A 20,999-nucleotide genomic window follows, 5' to 3' on the forward strand; every position below is an offset into this window, starting at 1 on the left:
CGGACATTGTAGTTCTTGGATACAAATTCCTAGTCGGGAAAGCTAGCGATTTACCCCTTACAAATGCATTAGCTCTCTACCCTGCATCGCCATTCCGGATAAAAGATGTCGCTACCGCTGAATATAGCTGTCACAAGCCAATCTCTATTGATGGTATTAGACTTGGAGAATAGAAGAAAGAGAAACAGGAGAAAAGACATTGCAGGATTGTTCGTTTTATATGTATTTTGTAGTTTGTAGGTAGTTGTCTCCTAAAACGGCACTGGCCACCCGATCGGGACAGTCCAGCCTATCCAAGAGCATCGGGCATCAACCTCCAAAATGACATCATGGACCGACGCCTCAGTAAACTCACGCTTGATATATATTTACATTTTAATTAAAATGCAATTGGATTCCTATTTGCTAAAGTGTTGATCTCAATTTTTTCTAAAAGCATCCCATCACAATGGTCAAACCGCGAGTGATATATTGGTTCCGGACAGACCTCCGTCTTCACGACTCCCCTGCACTCCAGGCAGCATTAGATCTCGAGCCGGAAGTTCTCTGGCCAATATTCACATGGGATCCTCATTATGTGTATAAGGCGAGAGGAGGGGCAAACCGATGGCAGTTCTTGTATGATTGATTTCTCACTTGAATCTCTCTCTATCTCTCAATGGAGTATGAATGATTAAATAAATAAGAGGCTGATATTCATTGAATTCTAGGTTAGATTGTCAAAATGATCTTTCAAAATCCATTACCAAGTTGAATAAAAAATCCAAATTGTTCGTACTGCGAGAAGGCCCGCAGACCCTCTTCCCCAAACTGTTCAAAGCCTGGAAGCCCACGCATCTCGTCTTCGAAAAGGACACAGATGCATACGGCCGCTCTCGAGATGAGGCCATCACAAAGGCAGCCAAAGAGGCCGGAGTCAAGGTCATTATCCGGTCAGGCCGAACTCTATGGGACAGCGACGAAATCGTCAAACAGCATGGCGGTAAACCTACCATGTCAATCACCCAGCTCCAAGTTTCTGGGAAGAAGATCGGCCCAGTTGCGAAGCCCATACCTCCTCCTAAGAGCCTACCCGATCCGGGTGAAATGCCCGTAGATTTTGAACAAGATCTTCCGAATAAAAAGCCAGATTTCAACGCAAACTATAGATCTGAGAACGATACAGGATACAATGCAATTGCAGGACCGAATGGTGATTTCGCCATCGAGACATTAGAAGAGCTTGGCTTCCCTCCCGCCACAACACCTCATCACGGTGGCGAAACCATCGCCCTCAAAACCCTCGATGAACTAATCAAAAACAAAACTTACACCGCGACGTTCGAAAAGCCCAAAACAAGCCCAGCCCAGTTCAACCCACAGTCCACCACCCTCCTCTCGCCATTCTTCCACTTCGGCGCCCTCTCCGTCCGCCTCTTCTACTGGCGCGTCCTCGAAGTCGTTGAATCTTACGGGAAAGGCGCATCGACGCCGCCCGAGAGCCTTATAGGCCAAGTCTTATTCCGCGACATGTACTTTGCGGCTCAAGCAGCGCTCGGCCAGTCCTTTGCACAGACAGCTATGAACGCTTACTGCCGTTTCATTCCGTGGCATTTACCCTCCAAGAGAGATCCAGAAACGGGATTTGCCACAGGAGAATATCACATAGACAAACAAGAAGCGGAGGTATGGTTCCAAAGATGGAAAGCTGGCGTCACGGGATTCCCCTGGATCGATGCCCTGATGCGTCAGCTCAAGGAAGAAGGCTGGATCCATCATCTTGGGAGACACAGCGTTGCATGCTTCCTCACCCGCGGCGGCTACTACATCGACTGGGAACGTGGGGCCGAAGTCTTTGAGGAATGGCTCATCGATCACGAGCCGGCTTGCAACATCGGCAACTGGCAGTGGCTGGCTTGCGTCGCATTCTTCACGCAGTACTTTCGATGCTATAGCCCCGTATCTTTTGGCCAGAAGTGGGACAAGAATGGTGACCTCATCCGCCGTTGGGTTCCAGAACTCAAAAATGTCAAAGCAAAATACATCTACGAGCCGTGGAAAATGCCACTTCTAGACCAAAAGCAGGCCGGTGTCAGAGTAACTGGAGACGGAATTTCAGACCGTAAAGAGGGATCGTACCCCAAGCCCATGTTCGATTTCGATGAGCGACGAAACATCTGCATGTCAGCTATGAAAAATGCGTATGCGGTCGGGCTGCATGGTAACGACGAGAAGGTTTTGGATAGGAGTTGGAGGTCACTGTTTCCATCTCCCGATGAGGCTGAGGTTATGGGCGTGTATGAGAGTGACTATGGAGAGAACGCAGATGTTGGAGACGAGGAAGGCCGAGAGGAGTCAGAGGGAGAATCTTCAGGGATCAAGCGCGCGGCGCGAAGAAATAGTATAGATGCCAAGACAAAGAAGCAGAAGACAGAAGGGTAGCTTGTTAGAAATTAAACGGTATTTTAAACAGGAGATTATTCTTCAGCACCCTAACCGTTAAACGCGAGCATATCTCTGTAGGGCATAATCTTGTATATCAAGCTGGGCCAACTTCTTGATTACCATTAACAGCCTCCAAAAATTAGACTAATTATTTCTCCCAAGATCAGCTTTTTTAATAACTTTACATCGGATTAAAAAATCGCTTCTCCCTCAAAATATTCAATGCCAGGTGGAATTTGTCCCGTTAAGTGGCAACACTCCGATATTTCTAACAGGCATCTGCATTATATCCCAGTGATCAGAGATGTTAGGGTTGCCGTAAGGCCGCAAAGCGGCGAAGCGCAACCTATAAGGAGATATTAGCGTGTCTAGAAACCAAATAGTAGATATGCTTGGATTCTGAGCTCACGTGTAATTGCCTGGTGCAATATGGCTTCCGTTTGCTAGCTTGCCAAACCACCAATGCTTAGCATAGCCACGTGGGACTCGTAGCTGCGGAAATGAGATTGTGTCATCCTTGTCCATACGGCTCGGGTCATAGTACCAAAAGGTATCAGCATCTCTCATCGTAGCTGCAGAGCCTATGTAGCCCAATTTCCCGACGATAGGAGGATATTGCCAACGGTTCTCTGTCCAATATGTGTCGTAGATCTAAATCACAGAGAAAAATCAGTCATAATCTCATACAAGTAATAAGCGTAAAGCATATGTACTGACATCCCAGCGGAGGTGGACGCATGGGTAGTTGAGACGTGCAGATAGCTCAATAAAGTCGAACCGGTTTCTCTCTGGGTTGAAAGACCAACTGTGCCATATCAGTACAAATAGTCATAAGAATATCCGCGAGTATCACTCACGTCCAATTCGCACCCCAATCCGTGATGAAGGGGTCTCCAAGAAACATTGTGTCGAAAGCTTTCTCGGTATCATAAGCTGCCCCTGTAGCGCACAAAAATGTATCAGCTTGTTGTAATGTCCAAACAAAGCCAACTTGGGCAACAACTGTACCTCCGTAGGGAATGGAGAGATCTTCGCCATTGTTGCCTCTGATCCAAACTTTTCCGCCGTATAAGGGTAAATAATCATCACTTACACTCTCTGGCGAGCCAAAAATGAATCTTGAAGTTTGTTAGCTATGAAAAACGCAAAACGTGATACTGGGGGGTGTCGTTATTACTCGACCTGTCGCGTCTCTCCAGGAGCTATCGTGATATCTTTAGGCAACGCTACTGGTGGCACAATCTTTAACGGTTCGAGCTGATAGACGGTTTTGATCCCGTAATGAGGGTCCAAGATTTCTACACCAGCTTGCGGCTCAAGCTCAAAGGAATATGCGACTGTCTGATTTCCCGTGTTGGTTATGTCGGCGCTCCATTTGGATCGGAATTGTATGGAATCTGATAGAGAAAATGGTTCGAAGGATAGCTGAGTAACATGGTTGATGACTTTGAGAGCATTTACAAGACCGGCGCCTACTTGAAATGGAGGGGCTCTGAAATGGAAATCAACGTCATCAGCAGCCCAGCTAACGCTGATTCCACTGGAGACGATACGGTTTGCTAGCATCTTTGCAAATCCCGGGCCGTGTAGCTCACGACCACCGTGCTTGGATATGTACAATGCCGCGACGCCTGCAATGTATGGCGCAGCCATGGACGTCCCACTCATGGACTCGTAGTTATTGTCTGGTATAGTGCTAACGATCTCAAATCCTGGAGCGCCGATATCAGGTTTGAGCAGCAACTCATTCGTTGGGCCCCACGAGGTAAACAGGGCTGGTATAGGTGCCGCGCTGGGATCAGAGGTGCTGATATTTGGATTTCCAGTTACATTAATGGCGGCCACAGACAAGACATTATGCCCGCTTGCGCCACTGCTTGAGTAGAACGGTCCAGTGTTGCCCTCATTTCCGGCCGAAATTGTAACTACAACGCCCTTGTCGGCAATTCTGTTTGCAATCAGGGCCCAGGGATCATCTGCAAACCCATTAGGCCTGCCGATGCTTGCCGTAATGATGTCGGCCTATCGAGGATGATGAGTTGTAGAATGTATGATCAGGTGTAAAAAGACTTACCCCAGCACCATATGCGTCACAAAACGCCTGGATGAGTACATCTTCATCAGTGTCCCAGGGATCCTAGACAGCTTGTTAGTAGGATGTTAATTTGTGCAGAGGAAAGCATAGATGACCTTACGTCGGCGAAAACTTTGAATGAAAGAATCTGGGCATCAGGAGCAACGCCAACAAGCCTATAATTCGGAATGATATTAGCCGTGGATATAATAAGAAATACAATTTGGTGAATTACCATTCATTTTCCGCTGCGATAATTCCAGCTACATGTGTCCCGTGGCCATGGAAGTCCATGGGATCTTGATCAGGCTCCCTTGGAAACCTTTTCTCATTGTGTGAGTTCCCTTCATGTTTATATCAGCTTTCGTATTATCTCCATTGTCATCATTCTAGAAAAATCTTACAATTTGCGCCAACGAGATCATAGCCTCCAGCGATTTTGCAACCTGGGCCAAAACACCCACCGAGCTATAGATGTAATTAGCATGAGAAGCCAATTCATCACCACAGAGAAGGTATACCAACCGCTTCGTGAGTATAATCAACGCCTGTGTCGATAATGGCAACAGTGGCGCCTTTACCTCGAATACCTTGCGCGTGAAGCTGATCGACGCCGGTCCACTGATGCATCGAATAGTTGTGGTATTTGGGTTCAAGAGCGGCCTTTACTCTCGGTACGGCGGATGATATGGGCACAGTCTTCATTGGCCAGACGTTCGTCACACCTCGGACTTTGCTTAGGGTGTCGACGTTGTCAATTTCCGTCTCGACGACCAACCCATGAAAAACATCACCGCAATCAAACTGTCTAAAGTAGGTGCTGTTTCTCGATGATGGTGCTACAAATAGACGAGCCATGTATGGAATGCTCCCCTGAACGAAGAGTTAGTCTGCAAGCTTGAATGCGGTGAAAATGCCACAGTGGCATAACATACATATTCAACTTCGACTATGTATCTGTTTGTGGCAGCATTGACATTCCCCGTGGGTGTGTCAGCCACTCTCTTCTGCTCGGGCTTTATAGATGCTGTCCTTGCCACGAGAGCGGCGAGGCTCCAAAGGCCGAGAGCCCGCATGTTAATTTGTTTCAATTGGTCCAAGAGGACACTTTGGGATGAAGATTATCCCTGATACAGTCACACCACTCAGGTAGTATTAAAATAAAGCGTTATGTCGACAAGTTAGGTTCAGCTTGAGCAAGAAGTCGCAGCCAGAAGGAACCGAAAAGGCTCAGTTAGAAAGAACAACAAGTGCACGATCAAGCAAATTCAAGGCTCATTATAACAGTGAGAAATCCTCGAGAAATGCACGAGATTGAAAAATCATGCCATTGGCGTTTTATTATCACAGTGGCCGTATCAACTGTCGATACGCATTCAAGAGCAAACTTTTTGGATAATGGAGACGGCATGGATATGCCGATTTGGTCTTTCTTCACGGGTAGCGACATCTTCTCTTTCCTACCATAAATCTCTTTGAAGTTGTATATCTCTACAGGTTCTATTGGGCAAGTACAAGCTATATACTGGGAAAGATGCCTCTAGGCAACGGGAGTGCTCCTATCATGGTATCCGCACCTTCCCGCAATGGAGCTCTTGCACATCGCTACTATCTATGGTGAAGATCCAGACTGAGAAAGTGCTCACGAGCTCAATCGGCTCTTTCCCGTGCCAGCGGGTCTGATACGGGTATCGGCAAGATACAGGAAATAGATACTTGGTACTTTGTGATAGATGCGAATTTGCATGATGCATCACTGCTGAGTAGCTCGCTTCATCCGAGTCACCGTCACACACGACCCTGTCCAGTATGTGTACTCGAGAGACACATAGCACAGTATATAATTTTGAGTTATAGAACTAGCTGGAGGCAGCGAATACCCACTGTCTTACCAGGTTTTACATGATCATAGCAGCAAGTATCTGGAGATGTAGCAGTACGGAGTGCTGACTCAGGAATTCGTGCGCATCGAAACAGCTGTTGGTACTCCAGGTGGCTTCGCTTGAACAGGTTTTAAGTGGAAGCTAGCTTCTCCTGAGAAATATAAGCTGAACATGGTCAAATTTAAGCCTACAGACTACCACTACTCGGCTGCTCCACACCCGTGCGCCGTCCACAGAAAAAGTGGTGCTCAGGCGCACAATGAGTACAAGTTCGAGGCAGAAGCAGAGGATCGTTGGAAGATCTGTGTGCTCGGGAGCTTCCGACAATGCCAACGGGTTCGCTAGACGGCCTCTCGCACCATATATGAGCAGGCGAGACAATGGCAGCAAACACGGAGCATCTCAAGCAGCGTTCACCTCGCTGTATTTCATCCTGTATACGAGCATGGAGGACTCGCAAAGTCATCTATGCTAGCGGTATTTATGTCTGTCACTCATTACGGATACTATTAGTACTAGTATTATATATTAAATACCTGAATACTTGCAGACAGTCCCAGCTCAGCTCCTCCGTGCAGGGGTCCCATTTCCTTCAAGATCGCGCCTCGCTTCTGGAATCCACGTGGAAAAAGAGTGCTAGGGGCAAACATGGTTTGCACCCATGCATGTCACCAGCGAGACGTGACTTGTCGGCGCATCAAAAGGGGAGATTGGGCTTAGCTGGGGAATCGCAAATCACAATCATAGGCGAATCCGCGGCGTTCGTTTCTCTGATGCTATCACTAACAGACCCGGAGTTCTGGCTACAAAGCGACGGCTAAAGTCGAGGCGAAGAATGAATGCAGGGGTTGCTGGACATACACTACTGCTAGCAATCTAGCTACAGGAACGAGGCGCCCGCCATGCATCTCCAAGGCACTACCGCAAGTAGCACGACAGCTATCAGGTACAAGTACCACTCGTATGGTCGAGGATGGGGCTTGATGCGGTTTGGTTTGGGGATGCGCAGATGCAGGATGAACGAGTGGACAAGACAGGGTTATTGTCGCAAATACGAGTACGGCCGTATCGCTGCTGCTGGACTGTCGTGCATGCAACACTGAATGCTAATTATAGGCAGGCAATGAGCTGCACTCGCACGGGGTGCATACGAAGTATATTCATGCAGACAACAGCAGATGGAGAGACAGACAGGCAGACAGATAGACAGACAAGAGTCGCAACGAATAAATGCTGCGGGTTGCAACTTGCCGCAGCCAAGCAGAAACAGCATGGCGACCATGCAGGTTTCAATCGATAACGGCGGCCAAGACTCCCATTTTCAACCAGCCAATGTCGCTTAATGGAGCTTGCGCCGTGTCTGGCCAAGGGAAATCCTGCGAAACCCGGCTTGCACCCGGCGGCCTTTATTGGCGCAGCCTAGACACCCACAACGGCGCGACCTGGGCCGCGGCCACTCGGGCCACGAGGAAGCCCCTGCGCTAGAGAGTCCGTATTATGGAGCAGATGTGTTTCATGAGGGCGCAAGAGGGCGAACCATTTTTGCCAGCAGGATTGAGCAGGATATCTGGGTCGGACCCGAGACTCGACAGGGGAACATGGCAGATGGAAGGAAGAGGGAGATGGAGAAGGAAGACAAAGAAGACAAGGAAGACAATGAGGAAGACAAGGAAGACAAGGAAGACAATGAGCAAGACGCGAGATGCAGAGAGAGACAAGCATATCAGAGTTTCAGGATATTCAGGTATATGGAGCACCGAGCACGGCGTCTGTACGTGACCAAAGCCTGTTTGTAAGCACGTCAATTCCGCAGCTGCAGTCCATGCGTTCAAGCTTCTTTTTCTTCTATTTGCCTCCCTCCGTTTTCTCATCATTCTTCCCGCTAAGTAGGAGTCAATAGTGCTCGCGCTAGCACTGTCAGTCAAGCATTCACCCGTTCGAAAAAAGGCTCAGCGTAATCACATCCTTTTTTAGTCCTGCACAGCATAAGGAGACACCTGCATCTGGCAATTCGCCTTTATCCCCTCGAGCAGCGCCTTACCTGGCACGGAGCTTTAGCCACCCACTACAGGTGGTAGCTCCTCCGTAACCACCTTCTCATAGCGACGTGGGGTCCCCTGCAGCTCATTCTAGCCCTCTGTCAATTAGCGTGTGTTAGCGCTGGGGCACCGCAAGTAGCGATACCTCTCAGGCCATCCAGACCTTCCCCGTCCGCTGCTCCCGCGCTGTCGCTTGGCCACCAAGGCCTGCCAAACGATCAGTCCTACAAGGTCCAGGTACTTGTAGCGCGTGGCCGCCCCCTTGACCCCGGGCCTTTAGTGGCGTGCCGCCTGCAGCGTTGCCACGAGAGTACCGGTACAAGCCCGCTGTCCAGAGTACGGGCTACTCTTTCGCCGGTGTCATCTCCGCTGGAGACCCTCGTACCTCATACCTCGTACCTGCTGATCCATATCGTTGCCCCCGGCCCGCCAACTGACCTTCCACTCTTCTCTCGTCTTTACAATCAACTTGAACTTCTTTTTCTTCCCATCTCTTTTTTTCTCTAGTCCTCATCCAGCCAAACGGCCCCTGCAGCTCCCCAACCTCTTGTCACTCTTTTCTTCTTCGCTTCTCTCAACTTATTCAACGGTACTAATACAGACGGGCAACCCCAAAAGTCCCCTGCCAACGTACCACTTCTTTCCTTTCCATCTTCCTTCAAGACCGCTTCTACTTCTACCATCACCTGATTCTACTCTACCTTGACTTGAACTTGATACGTACGCGGTTCTTGTCTCTGTAAAACCCTATACAACAAACTCAGGGGTCATCTACTCGGATCCGAACTTTAACACCTTTGTCTTACACCACCTGAAACGAGCAACAAGAACCTCGATATACGAACGATACCCGTCTCAGACTCTTCTTTTCTCTCAACTCAAATCCTACTTCCACCGCAAACATGGGTCAGGGCCTCTTCGAACGCATCCAGGCTAAGCTGGAGCTCTTCCGCCTTGAGCAACGCTACACCCGTCGCCGTCATCGTCGCTCAACCTTCGTCTCCAATGCCGTCTATGTGGACGGCGAGTACGTCTACCAAACTCCCAACAGCACCGGCTCTTCCTCAGAGTCGAACGCATCTCGCACCAACGCGCTACACAGCGACCGCGCATCGCCCACTCCGAGATCTCCTATGCACTCCATGTCACCTGAACCTACTACTCCTACCATGGAGGCACTGCCTGAGCGCAAGAAGTTGAACCGCTTCAGCTCAATGCCAGGCTTTGGATCTCGGTCAGAGCGAACAGACGAGCAGAGGACAGTTCAACGCCGGACCAGCATGATCCGGTAAAGAGTTTCCAACTCAATAGACACGGGAAACAACTATAAAAAAGGACAAAATTATTTCATTTTGGATGGTGTACGGTTCAAATTACCAGACGACAGAGCGGAAGATACCATTTGGGAAGCCTTTGGTTACGTTATCCCACGGCAACCCTACGCATAGGATTGTACCGCGCGTCGTTTTGACGAATATCACTTGCATCTCATCAGAGTATATGTTTTTTATTTTACACTCGTTCTACCATTCTAGATTTCACCCTCATTATCCACGAGTCTGGATATGAGTTGGTGCCTGGAAAAGATTTCACTGGATACGCTTCATCGCCGGTTTAAAGCATCCTCATACATTTTTCTTTTTTTCTTATCTTTTTCTTTTTATTTCTTTTATTATACGGAGCTGGGCGCAGCATACGACATGTCTGCTATGACGATTGAGCTGAACATATTTTCCTCAATACGGTCTTGTACATAGATGCCAAAAAAATTGATGAAAATTTTGAAACCTTTGACGTATTACCTTTGATACAGTGACCATACGGCCCTGCCGGAGCTGCTTTGCATGTTTCTCGCACGATGATCTATTCCTGCATGTAGCAGTATGATATTATCACAACCCGGCAGTTCCGCATCCACGGACATCGTATACGACGTTTGAGGCTCTGCAATAAGGTGTTCGCCCCAGTTGTCTCCATCTCGGTGACGGAGAGTCAGGGAAAGACGGACACCATGCATTAACACAACGCCCGCCAAATAAAACACCTTCGCCTTGGAGCTCTTTCGCCGCCGCGTCATGCGCATTACGTAGGTGCTAACGGCCCTTGAGGCCACCCACGCACACCAAAATGGCATGACATGTCTAGAGATCTTACCAATCAGCCCCAATCTGATAATAGCTCGAAACCAAAAAAAAAAAAGGTCGCCTCTCATGGAAAATAAATCGTGGCTACAGGCTATCCGACGTCGCCGCATGCCGAAATACCTTGACACATGCCCTAGCGTGCACAATGCATCCGTATCGGTATTAGAAACGCCTCGAGGGTGTTTTGTAAAAGGGCAAGCGTTGAATGAGATTAGACCAATGACATTTGCTCGAGGAGGCGAGAATAGAATAAAAATAAAATGGGAATTTTGAACAAAAAATGCCTTATTAAAATGCGTTACATACAGTGAAGCTGTGGAGATTGTAAGTGTCCGCGTGTCTCGGGCATGAATCGTATCACATTGATTGTTTTCTATTGGTCCTTTGTACTTGTTCCTATATTTGGAGTGTGGTTCTTTTTTTTGGTGGGTGAGACTTTGATTCACACACTGGGAAAACTTGCTACAGTATGGGAACGAAAAAAAAAAATGACTCGAATAATCAAGGCAGCTAGTAAAGGTTTAATGAGGATAGCATTTTAAATCCCGGTAATTTGCTGACAAGTGAAAATTGTGGCGAACTGAGTTGTTTTTTTGTTATATGTCTGGGGGAGGCGTCTTGCGTTTTTTTTTCTACGAGGCGCGGGTTTGACAGGTCGTTGGCCGCGATATCCGGGACGACGGACTGGGCGAGGGAGAAGTAGCGGTACTTTGGCTACGGAACAATGAATCATTAAATGAGCCATGTGTTATGCGATTCATTGTGTTCATGACGTCGGCGGTTACTGGTCATATATTGAGATCTTGCCTTTGGGGTAATAGCGTGTCATTGCGTCTCGTAGTGATATAGCGTGATATAGTCTATAGGCAGCTTCAACTTCATACTGGTGGTGAGCTTGATCTTGATGCGAGCAGCACGCACGTCTATGCCACCTAAACTAAACATTAACAAAAATTGGTGCTTAACAAACTAGAAAATAATTGAATACAAGTGCGCCTTTACAACCCAGAAAATCAATAAAACAGAGTAGCCGCAAGAATCGCTTGCCCATTTGAAGCTCCGCTTCACGGTATATAATAGAAAACCCAGTCTAAAATCTAAATGTGTCTCACATAACCAGAGCCAGCGCTAGAATACCAATAAAAGAGACGTCACAATCTTAAAGAGGAAAAGGAAAAATGGTTTGAGACCGGCAGGAAACACAAAAGAAAGCAAGGCGAGAGATCAGGCTGCATGGCATTTCATGCAAGGGAGGCAGAAAATCAATTTGATGATGCTCGCTGTTAAATGTGTCTTCAAGCCAATTAACAAAACAGCAGCTATGAAAATGTGCTGTTGATCCTCATATAGCTTTGACAACAACTCCCAACGCCCATATAATGCGTTTCGCGGACGCATATGGCAATCGCCATTTCTGGTATCCAAGTGCAACGCTAGTAACACATGTACGCCAAGTCTATATCAAAACGCCGCCCATGACTTTATGTGGCTCTATGCCTTTGCTACCAACCCTTCATATGCACGGTCTACGGTTCGGCCACCCAGGCCAGGAATCGTTCGCAGCTGAGACAGCGTCTCAATCTCGCCGCCACCCTCGGCGCTCGCCAGCTCTAGATAGCCTACCAGATCTTGTGTCTTCTTCGCACCGAATCCTACGAGGCCCTGGATCTGAGTCGCGTCCCGTGAGTTAACCACGTCTAGTAGTCGTTGAGTATTGGGTGTATTGTCTTCCTCTTCTTCCGTGAGAAGAGCTTTTGGTGCTCTTCTGGCCTTGAGCTTGCTTGCCTTGATCTTTGGCGTAGAAACGGGGCATTCCTCTTCTTCTTCCCCGTCTGCTTCAGCATCATCATCCTCTTCCGAGCTCATAGGCTTGCGTCTCGGCTTGCGGTCTCTTCTCCTTTCCCTCTTCTCAGGAGATGATGCGCCCCCTGAAGCTTCTATACGAGCTCGTAGACGTTCAATCTTTCCTATTAGCTTTGGTTGGTTTGGGAAATATGGTAGAGCCGTCTCGTAGGCCTTGAGCGCAGCAGCATCATCTCCCCGCTCCCTATGATGCCTGGCTGCAAGTAGAAGCCGCAGTCCCTCAGATTTGGCATCTTCTCTCCATTCTTCATTTTCAATCCGCCTCTCCAAAGCTTCCAGCCGTCTTTGGACTGCATCACCGGCCTCTGGCGAGATTTGCGTTCGTCGGAGAGATTCCTCAGCTGCTTCCCTTGCCGCCAGTATCTCGCTAACTTTCCTCTCAACCATAGCCTCAATCTCGGCCGCCGTCACGGTGACAGTTTGCTGTGAAGGCTCTGAAGGTTGTGAAGGTTCTGAAGGTTGTGAGGGCAGCGAGGGTCGCGAGGGCTGAGTCACTTGTCGCTGAGGAGTTTGATGAACAATTGGCCGAGCAAGCTTGCTGGGTCGAGAAGTTGAGTCTTGGTCGGAGGGTCGCTTTAGCGATGAACGACGTGTCTGGGAAGAGGAGCGAGTCGGACCAGAACTAGTTCCGGGACCAGAGCTAGTTCTAGGGCGCGCAATTCCTGAAGGCTTTGCCTTGTCTGTATATACGCTGAATGCCTTGACGGGCTTGGGTACGTCTGTGTTTTTTTCTGCAGTTTTTCCGTTGCTAACATTGTGAGTATTGATCGCATTGGCTAAATTTTTCAATGGCTGTCGCTGGTTAGTTGTTCCAGAGTTCGTCCTAGGAACTTGCTTGAAAACGACCTCATTCTCAATCTCGCGGACCTCAATGCGCTTGGCTCGAGAGCTCACGTTTAAGCTACTGAGAGTATCTAGGTGATAATTTCGCAGTGGCGATAAGTTCAGGATCATAACTGTGATGCCATTATTCTGACCCAATGACAGAATTCTGGTCATCTTAGACTCGCGATAAGGTATCCTTTTAGCTCCTTGTGAAATGGCGTCGATGCACTGGCTGAGAACGAACAAACTCTTGTTGATGGCCGCCGATTCCACCATGCGCTCCTTGTCGTTATCCGTCCGGCGATTATCCTCCGAACCAGCCAGATCTATGGCTGATGCTGTGCTTTCACGAACCATGTTACCGGTTGTTTGCGTCAGCTTGACCCGTAAAATGGCATGGCTTCGACTGCTAAGAGCGTTTAGCTTGGTGGCAGCCGTTACGCGGTGGTTGTTGGCCTCAATATACAACTTTTCAAAGTCTTTTAGGTCTTCGCAGGCTCGCTCTGTCAAGCCCACCACGACCGTCTTGCCGTTGGCCTCTGCACGGAGAGGTAGTCCTGTTGGTGTCCGTTTCTCAGGAGGCTCCAGCAGGTCATAGACCTTGTCGTTGTAGATTTCGTAGTATGATAGAGCCACCTCTACCAATGTGCTTCCTTCTGATTCCTTCATGATCTTCTTTCCTCTGCGGAACACGCCACTAAGCAACCGGGGAATGACACCTCGCTCGGCAAGCTTCATGCCCCCTCGCATCGTATGCGTCTTTCCCGTACCTGTAACTCCATAGGCGAAGATGGTGACATCAAGACCCTGAAACAGTGACTTTAGATGCGGTGCCACTGCTCAGGTTAACATGGCTAGTCCAGCGGGACGCGTTTAGAAAGGCGGAGTAAGGAAAAAGAAAAGAAGCAGCTCCCACCTTCTGAAGTAAACAGGGTTTCCTGTGAAGTCTCCTTGTCATAGACGCCATTGAAAGTAAACGAAAACTCTTCGCTCTCGTTGCGTGGGTTCGGGATCTTGACTACCGTCGGAGGCTTCTCGGGGTCGATACTGTCGGTTCGAACGATGATGTCCTTATCCAGCTCCTTGGATAGGAGAGGACGCAGCCTGGCGACGACGCGGACCGACATTGGCGGTCAATTGAGTCTGGGGCCGAGGAGACAACAGGCAGCAACCGCCGTGAGACGAGATGAGCCGGTGATGATATCGAGGCTCCTAATCCTGCTTAGTGAGCATCTGTGGCATGTGGAATGTGAGATTAATTAGCATCGAGATTCACCGATTTTTCAGCTGGTACATCCGCAATACGGGGTAAAGAGTTACATAACGAAGTACCTTTAAGCTATTTTCAGCCATGTTACCACGGCAACCACACGTGAAGCCATGCTTGGTCTAGTCCAGAGCTGGGGTCGGGAAAGGCCGCCAGGCATTGAGAGAATTGCCGGGATTTTAGCGCTAAGACGGACTGCGCAGGAGCTCGACGTCAAGTTTTCGAGAAGCTCTCAAGAGCTCGACAATCGGCGCAATGAGGGGCCCTTCGCCGCTGCTACGGACGGCGCGTGCATTGCGCAGCCAGAATTCGGTGCAATATGTGTGTTGCCAGTGCCGAGGCATCCAGATCAGTGCGACGCCCAGCACTGAGTCGCCGAGAACTGGTGGGGGAGATGCATTTGGCGCAGTGGAAAATCTGAGAGACTCGGCCGGTATGGCGCCACTTCTGGGAGAAGCTGTTTTCGCATATGGCGACACCTAAACTGACATTTTATGCTTGAAAGATGCCCGATTTGAAGTCATTGGCTCGCCGTATTCACTGCTCTCGGTTTCTCTTTCTGCTTCACAGAGACTATATACACGACGTGGAACACTGGTCGCAGTGGCGGGAAATCCAGACAATGTAAGAGAGCGATGATAATGCAGCGGCATAAAAGGAACTAGAGTATTGACAAGTTCATGTTTTGTAGGCACAATCGACACTGTCGTTGCTAAATCCTCTTTCTCGAGCTCCGTTCGGAGTCCCCTTCATCTACCAGCGCATCTCTGCTACGTCACCAATTACGGCTTTGATCTCTGCCAAAAATCCGAATACCACATTCTCGATTCTACACCTAGATGGAACGACCGACTGGATGGTGACCCAGCGCAATGCGCTGCTAGCTTGGACAGGCCACACCCTGTCTCTCTCATCACGAATCCAAAGGAGACTTTCGGTGGCGCATTGGGGAAGCACTTTCGTGACTGGGCGTGGTCTGGCGGCTCTATCGGCGCCCGGGCAGATTTACCAACTACATCTCTCTGAAGGCGAAGAATTTGTCGCCCATCCTGGTAGCGTTGTCGCATACTCCGTAACAAAGCAGCAGCCTTTGCCTTTTAGGTTTAAGAGCGCCAGTCTTCGATTCCAGATCCCGTCTCTGACATCTTGGATTCCCGAAACGGAATTTATGAAGAAGGCGCGCGAATCAGAAGTCTACAAGTTCCTCGCCCGTGTTTTCTACAGCCTTCGGACCATGACTCGTCGGACCATCTGGGGCGACCGTTTGTTCTTGCACTTTAAGGGGCCGAGCACCATTCTGATGTCAAGCCGAGGCGTGCGCGTCGTCGACACCTTGTCAAACGAGCAGGTCAATGAGATTGCCGATTCACAGGCCGGGGCATTGGCTTCTGCGCTTGAGCTGTCTGGCAAGCCTCAAAGCGTACAGTCTACAAAGGAAGACGTCATCGAATCTGGAATCAAGGTGCAACAGACAAAGAAGGATGGAAAAGTAACATTTGCGGATAAGAAAGACCTGAAAGAGTTCGTCTAAAAAAATTAACGTGGGAGACAAAGAATGGGACGGCGAATAGAAATATTGCTTGCGGAACAAGCCTGTATGTTGTATATTACCAAGTCACTTCGGTGATTCAGCTATGGTATCGAGTCACTTTGTTTGCAACATGGAAGATTTGATATATCTAACACAGTTTGGAATTGTGGCGGTGATGTAGTTTGCTGCTGCTGCCAGTTGGAATGTGATGCGACTTTTGTGCCTGCGCGCAGACCAATGCTCGGATCTCGTGGCTTTTGCTCTGAGCGCGAAACCACGCGCCATATTGCGGGTGACTGAAGAAAGATTCGAAACGCTCTGTTCGTTTTGGAGAAGCACTGTCTCGGACGGTACGTATGGAAGCAGGGGAATCTGGAGTGCGCTACCTTGATGTTTAGGGACACAGACATTCGTTTGACAGCGGGATGAGTGCTTTCATTGTATATCATAGCGCAGACAAAGCCAAGCACCCTGCTTTTACACTCTTTGTTTTGCTTTGACCTCGCTAGTCTTTCGCTCTCCTAACACTTCAGATGATCCTTTGGCACATTCTCACAAGCCAGCCCTCATTCACGACCAAGCGATTGTTCTCTAGCTATGCGCGGGGTAAAAAGAACAGACCATTGCAGACACTTCGGCTTATTGTCAAAGCGGCAGTCTAGGACAATTGTTTGCTCCGATCAACGCGACCAACACACACTTTCTATTCTTGCGACACCGTCGAAAATGTATTCACATGTGGATAGAAGAGAGAAACTCCGAAGAGAGGAACTCCGAAGAGAGAAAGAAGAGGATGGTGGAGGGGAAATTGAACGGACTGTGCACTGTAATGTCCACGCTGTATTGTGCTTGTGCTTTTCCTTATGAAAGAATGCCATGATTTCAACACAACATCCATGTTGAGTGATAGACACCGAATATCTTGGCAAGACACACCGACCTGAATATCACAGGTTTGTTCTTCTTTGCTTCGAGATCCGCCCACAATGACATGCATACTGCAAATGCCTCTTTGAAGCTCGTGCTCAGTTCAATCCGCATGTTCCTTATCTGTTCCGTAAGGGCCAATTCCCATCTCATGCTTCCCCAAAGAAGTTGACATTCTATTTTTGATTCCTTCTTTTTTCAACTTTGATCAACAATATTGTTATTATTAGAATTTATGATGCCTGCCTCAATATCTTCTGCTGTCACGGCTGTGGCCGACGATTGGCGAGTGAGCGAAGAAATTGACTTTAAACTACATTTCAAGATTGAAGATTTCATTGGCATAGACGCACTTTCACAAGATGGATCTGACCTTGAGGCTAACAAATCCCCCGAGAATTCCTTGGACTCCTTTCCTGATGGCGGACTGAAAGCTTGGCTGGTCGTCCTTGGTGGATGGTGTGCCTTGGTGTGCACTTTTGGATTGATCAACTCTGTTGGAGTGTTTGAGCAGTATTATGTATCTGGTCCTCTAAAGGCATATGATCAATCGACTGTGAGTTGGATTCTATCGGCGCTGGTCTTTTTACAAATCTTTTGCGGATCAATAGTAAGTGGAACTGCCTCATCTGAAAGCTGTTGAGAAAAGAGAAAAAGAAGGATGAAAAGCAGTATGTATAAGATAGGTACTAATTATTGCTATTATAGTTTGGTCTCGTGTTCGACAACTACGGACCGCGATGGCTCCTATGGGGAGGCTCAGTCACCTTCATCTTTGGCCTCATGATGCTCTCCTTTTCCACGGAGTACTACCAAATATTTCTTTCCCAGGGGATTGTTGCCGCAATCGGATCCAGTGCCGTGTTTCACGCAGCCATGTCTTCCATCGCCAGCTGGTTTCAGAAGAATCGTGCCGCTGCCTACGGCGTCATGGTCACAGGCTCATCTTTCGGCGGGCTTTTCTGGCCCATCATGATGAATAAACTGATTGCCAAAATCGGCTTCCCGTGGATGATGCGAGTAATGTCACTCATTTTTATATTTTTGCTCGCTTTTGCGTGCTTGACGGTCAAAACGAGACTACCTCCTAAGCCGCGCCGTTTCGTCTTAAAAGAGTACTTGGATAATCTCAAGGATATTCGGTTGGCCGTCACTTCCGTGGCTGCATTTTTCTTCATGTTAGGCATGTTTTTACCTTTCAATTACGTCCTCCTTCAGGCCGAAAAAGCCGGGTTCTCTCCGACCTTGGTTCCGTATCTACTGCCCATACTCAATGCCGTGAGTATCTTGGGGCGAGTTCTTTCAGGTGTTACTGCCGACAAGGTTGGTAGATTCAACATGATGGTATCAATTACCTTTTTCTCTGCTCTTGTCTGCCTCTTGGTCTGGATACCCATCAAGAGCATAGCCGGTATACTTGTTTTTGTCTCCATATTTGGATTCGCTTCTGGAGGCTTCATCGGTATTTGCACAACGCTTGTCGCGCAAATCTCCGACATTAGCCAAATAGGCACTCGAGTTGGCACGCTCTTTGCAATCGAATCCGTTGGGGCGCTGATAGGAAGCCCCATTGGTGGCGCAATTGTGTCAGCCCAGCATGGTGACTACTTGGGCCTGCAGCTGTTTTGTGGCTGTTCTATGATGATAGGCTCTTTGATGTTCATTTGGGCAAGGCATATACAAGCTGGATTCAAATTTATAAAAGTGTAAAATTATATACAAAGAGGCGTTTTGGGAATGAATTTTTAACGGTAAAATTGATGAGTATGGATGGTGGATGGGGGCCCTGCTTGTGACTGTACGATATGTTTGATAAACGACATGGCTGGATCCAATATGGCTAAAAGAAGCCATTTCAGAAGTACTATGAATTGTAAATGTACATTATACCGTAACTATAGCAATATATATATATATATATAGGCACATACATGCTTTCACTCTCAAACTCTGGCCCTCGATTACATCCTCTCGTCGCGAAGATAGAAGGCGTTATTATATTGTATAGTGTTCATGATATAGGTTTAAGCAGAAACGCATATGGGATCATTTTCTACAAGCAAGTTTTGTACGCCCTTGGGCAAGCCTTCTATTACGCTGCTCCTCATTTGTGAATGAAGAGACATACTAAAGACCAGCCGGAATCACGAAACGCAAAATCGAAAAAGAGACATAGTTCCCAACAGCCTCCAGTGGTCCCACGAAGCCACGATACAGATGCTCCATTAAAATACTATGTTTGCCCAACTAGACACGTATTCAAGGTTTATACATGTAGTATCGATCCTCAATCGAACTTAAAGGCTCCATTCTTGAAGCTAATGCTGAGCCGTAATTCTATATAATAACGCAGCTTTGCCCAGACTTCCCTTGCTCCCTGGGCACCCAAAACTCACTCATCCACTTGCCCATGCGATCAGTCAAATCGAATTTCAATCTAATACTGTTGCGATTAGCACAAATACTGCGACAAGATGGCTGAACAACTTTTCAGTGCTTTATTCAGCAGTGCCGCCGTTACAGGTAACGGTAACGGTACCGTCACTCCGGAACAGCTGAGCGAGGTGGCAGCTCTGCTTCCACTCATCGCATTCCCTATTCTCTCGCCGCAACGCTCTCATATAGTAGTTTTCCGGTCGTCTTGTCTAAATATCTTCTCTTACATATGCAACTTTGTGTTTTGGCTCAGCGGAAGCTCCTACATCCATTTGCCATACCGGGTCGTCTGCGTGACCGTTTTATCCTTGATACTTGGGTGGTGGGCCGTATTCGATGATGCTCTATACAACGATTGGAAGCAGGATAATTTATCATGGAGCGGCCACGTCATTTGCACACTCATTTCATTTTATTTTGTTAGACTTGGTGGCTATTTCATTTCCTTTGAGCACCTGCTCACATGGAGAAATATAGATCTGCTTCTAGCATGGTGTACCACTACCGCTCTTGCTGTGCCTAGAATATTTGCGACTTTCAGCACACCAGTTTCGACTTTATTTTGGAATTTTACAACACGCCGAGTGCCATTTATGTTTTGGCTGGACCGATTTGCGGTCCAGCCCCACGCGGAAGCCGAGGCCGGGGCATATACTGAAGTGAACAGCCAGAGCGACTCAGATGACGATGAGCTCTGTGACCTTACCGGTGTCACAGCAGAGAGCACTGAAAATAATGTCGAAAATGCAGCTGGAGATACAACCAACCAAGGAACCAGAAGAGACGGCGAACCAGATACGCAGCGCTGTGTGGAACAAGACGATGAAGAGAACCATCAGCAGCAGCCCTTTGAACAACATTTTGAACGAGAAGCCGAGCAACATCATCAAACTGGTATCAAACGCAAAGTCGAGAAAGAAAAACGCACCCCTTGGGACATAGCCACATCAGTATTTGTGCTTCTATCTGTGTCGGTACTATTGGTTCTCCAATTCATTGCCCTACAATAGACACGGCGGAAATACTCCACATGTAAAGATTCATTTGAGCCGCTGGGATTGCTTTGGATACCGATCTTTTTTTATCGACACTTATACGCTGGAACTCTTCCTATTCGCCAGACATGCTTTCTTTTACAGTTATGTTCTATGCTTGTTGTTTAGTGCTTTAAGCATCAATGCACTATCCTTGCCAGCTTCGGACAATAGCCATTGGCTGCCATATTCCTGGCCCACCATTGGGTTGGCGCAAATGATTGGTGAAACATGGCGTCTGGCTGCGACAAACCGCGCCACCTCTACCAAGAGCCGCTTGTAAGCTGGATCCGTTTCTGAGGTGGAGCAACCTGGCATTGACGACATCTTACGGCAGAAATAGGAAAGAGGGGTCCATCAGATGCTGGATCGATCGTTAACAAGGGCATTGCTTGGAGTTGGTTGAAAGTTGATGCCGCTTTGAGTTGCTTTGTTGGCAGAGTTTACAGTCTGTTCAATACTCCCACTACTAAACAATACTGTCAGAATAACTCCGGTTGCAGAGCTGCCTTGTTCCACTTAAGGGGTTTGCCCAAATCCACTTGCTCGTCA

General features: G+C 48.1%; 8 protein-coding genes across 8 annotated transcripts; 5 read left to right on the forward strand and 3 right to left on the reverse strand.

Annotated features, from left to right (window-relative positions):
- Positions 1-386: 386 nt before the first annotated feature.
- GGI43DRAFT_407072 (FAD binding domain of DNA photolyase-domain-containing protein) lies at positions 387-2,519 on the forward strand. Its single transcript, XM_083206194.1, has 2 exons — positions 387-618; positions 711-2,519. The coding sequence occupies exons 1-2, from the start codon at positions 449-451 to the stop codon at positions 2,419-2,421; spliced, it is 1,881 nt and encodes a 626-aa protein (XP_083059782.1). The 5' UTR covers positions 387-448; the 3' UTR covers positions 2,422-2,519.
- Positions 2,520-2,643: 124 nt separating this feature from the next.
- Positions 2,644-5,574, reverse strand: GGI43DRAFT_427955 (peptidase S8/S53 domain-containing protein; the record flags this gene model as incomplete). Its single annotated transcript, XM_083208895.1, has 12 exons — positions 2,644-2,770; positions 2,834-3,075; positions 3,142-3,229; positions 3,282-3,363; positions 3,433-3,542; positions 3,602-4,446; positions 4,499-4,561; positions 4,620-4,674; positions 4,734-4,842; positions 4,903-4,966; positions 5,024-5,371; positions 5,434-5,574. The coding sequence occupies 12 exons, from the start codon at positions 5,572-5,574 to the stop codon at positions 2,644-2,646; spliced, it is 2,274 nt and encodes a 757-aa protein (XP_083059783.1).
- Positions 5,575-8,890: 3,316 nt separating this feature from the next.
- Positions 8,891-10,208, forward strand: GGI43DRAFT_407076 (uncharacterized protein). The gene has a single exon (XM_083206195.1). The coding sequence runs from the start codon at positions 9,323-9,325 to the stop codon at positions 9,710-9,712; it is 390 nt and encodes a 129-aa protein (XP_083059784.1). The 5' UTR covers positions 8,891-9,322; the 3' UTR covers positions 9,713-10,208.
- Positions 10,209-11,005, reverse strand: GGI43DRAFT_407077 (uncharacterized protein). The gene has a single exon (XM_083206196.1). The coding sequence runs from the start codon at positions 10,672-10,674 to the stop codon at positions 10,219-10,221; it is 456 nt and encodes a 151-aa protein (XP_083059785.1). The 5' UTR covers positions 10,675-11,005; the 3' UTR covers positions 10,209-10,218.
- A 677-nt stretch (positions 11,006-11,682) lies between these two features.
- GGI43DRAFT_70046 (P-loop containing nucleoside triphosphate hydrolase protein) lies at positions 11,683-14,636 on the reverse strand. The gene is made up of 3 exons (XM_083210173.1): positions 14,585-14,636; positions 14,169-14,464; positions 11,683-14,088 (listed from the first exon to the last, which is right to left on the reverse strand). The coding sequence occupies exons 2-3, from the start codon at positions 14,377-14,379 to the stop codon at positions 12,056-12,058; spliced, it is 2,244 nt and encodes a 747-aa protein (XP_083059786.1). The 5' UTR covers positions 14,380-14,464; positions 14,585-14,636; the 3' UTR covers positions 11,683-12,055.
- Positions 14,637-14,675: 39 nt separating this feature from the next.
- GGI43DRAFT_70038 (mitochondrial biogenesis AIM24-domain-containing protein) lies at positions 14,676-16,101 on the forward strand. The gene is made up of 3 exons (XM_083210172.1): positions 14,676-14,952; positions 15,025-15,143; positions 15,211-16,101. Exons 1-3 carry the CDS (start codon positions 14,775-14,777, stop codon positions 16,048-16,050), a joined length of 1,137 nt encoding a protein of 378 aa, XP_083059787.1. The 5' UTR covers positions 14,676-14,774; the 3' UTR covers positions 16,051-16,101.
- Positions 16,102-17,215: 1,114 nt separating this feature from the next.
- Positions 17,216-18,687, forward strand: GGI43DRAFT_423362 (major facilitator superfamily domain-containing protein; the record flags this gene model as incomplete). The annotated part of the gene is made up of 2 exons (XM_083208230.1): positions 17,216-17,587; positions 17,686-18,687. 2 exons carry the CDS (start codon positions 17,216-17,218, stop codon positions 18,685-18,687), a joined length of 1,374 nt encoding a protein of 457 aa, XP_083059788.1.
- A 526-nt stretch (positions 18,688-19,213) lies between these two features.
- Positions 19,214-20,972, forward strand: GGI43DRAFT_70191 (uncharacterized protein). The gene has a single exon (XM_083210175.1). The coding sequence runs from the start codon at positions 19,452-19,454 to the stop codon at positions 20,421-20,423; it is 972 nt and encodes a 323-aa protein (XP_083059789.1). The 5' UTR covers positions 19,214-19,451; the 3' UTR covers positions 20,424-20,972.
- Positions 20,973-20,999: the final 27 nt, after the last annotated feature.

Source organism: Trichoderma evansii (assembly GCF_050947405.1).
Source record: "Trichoderma evansii strain SZMC 28006 chromosome Unknown GGI43scaffold_12, whole genome shotgun sequence".
Lineage (NCBI taxonomy): Eukaryota > Fungi > Ascomycota > Sordariomycetes > Hypocreales > Hypocreaceae > Trichoderma > Trichoderma evansii.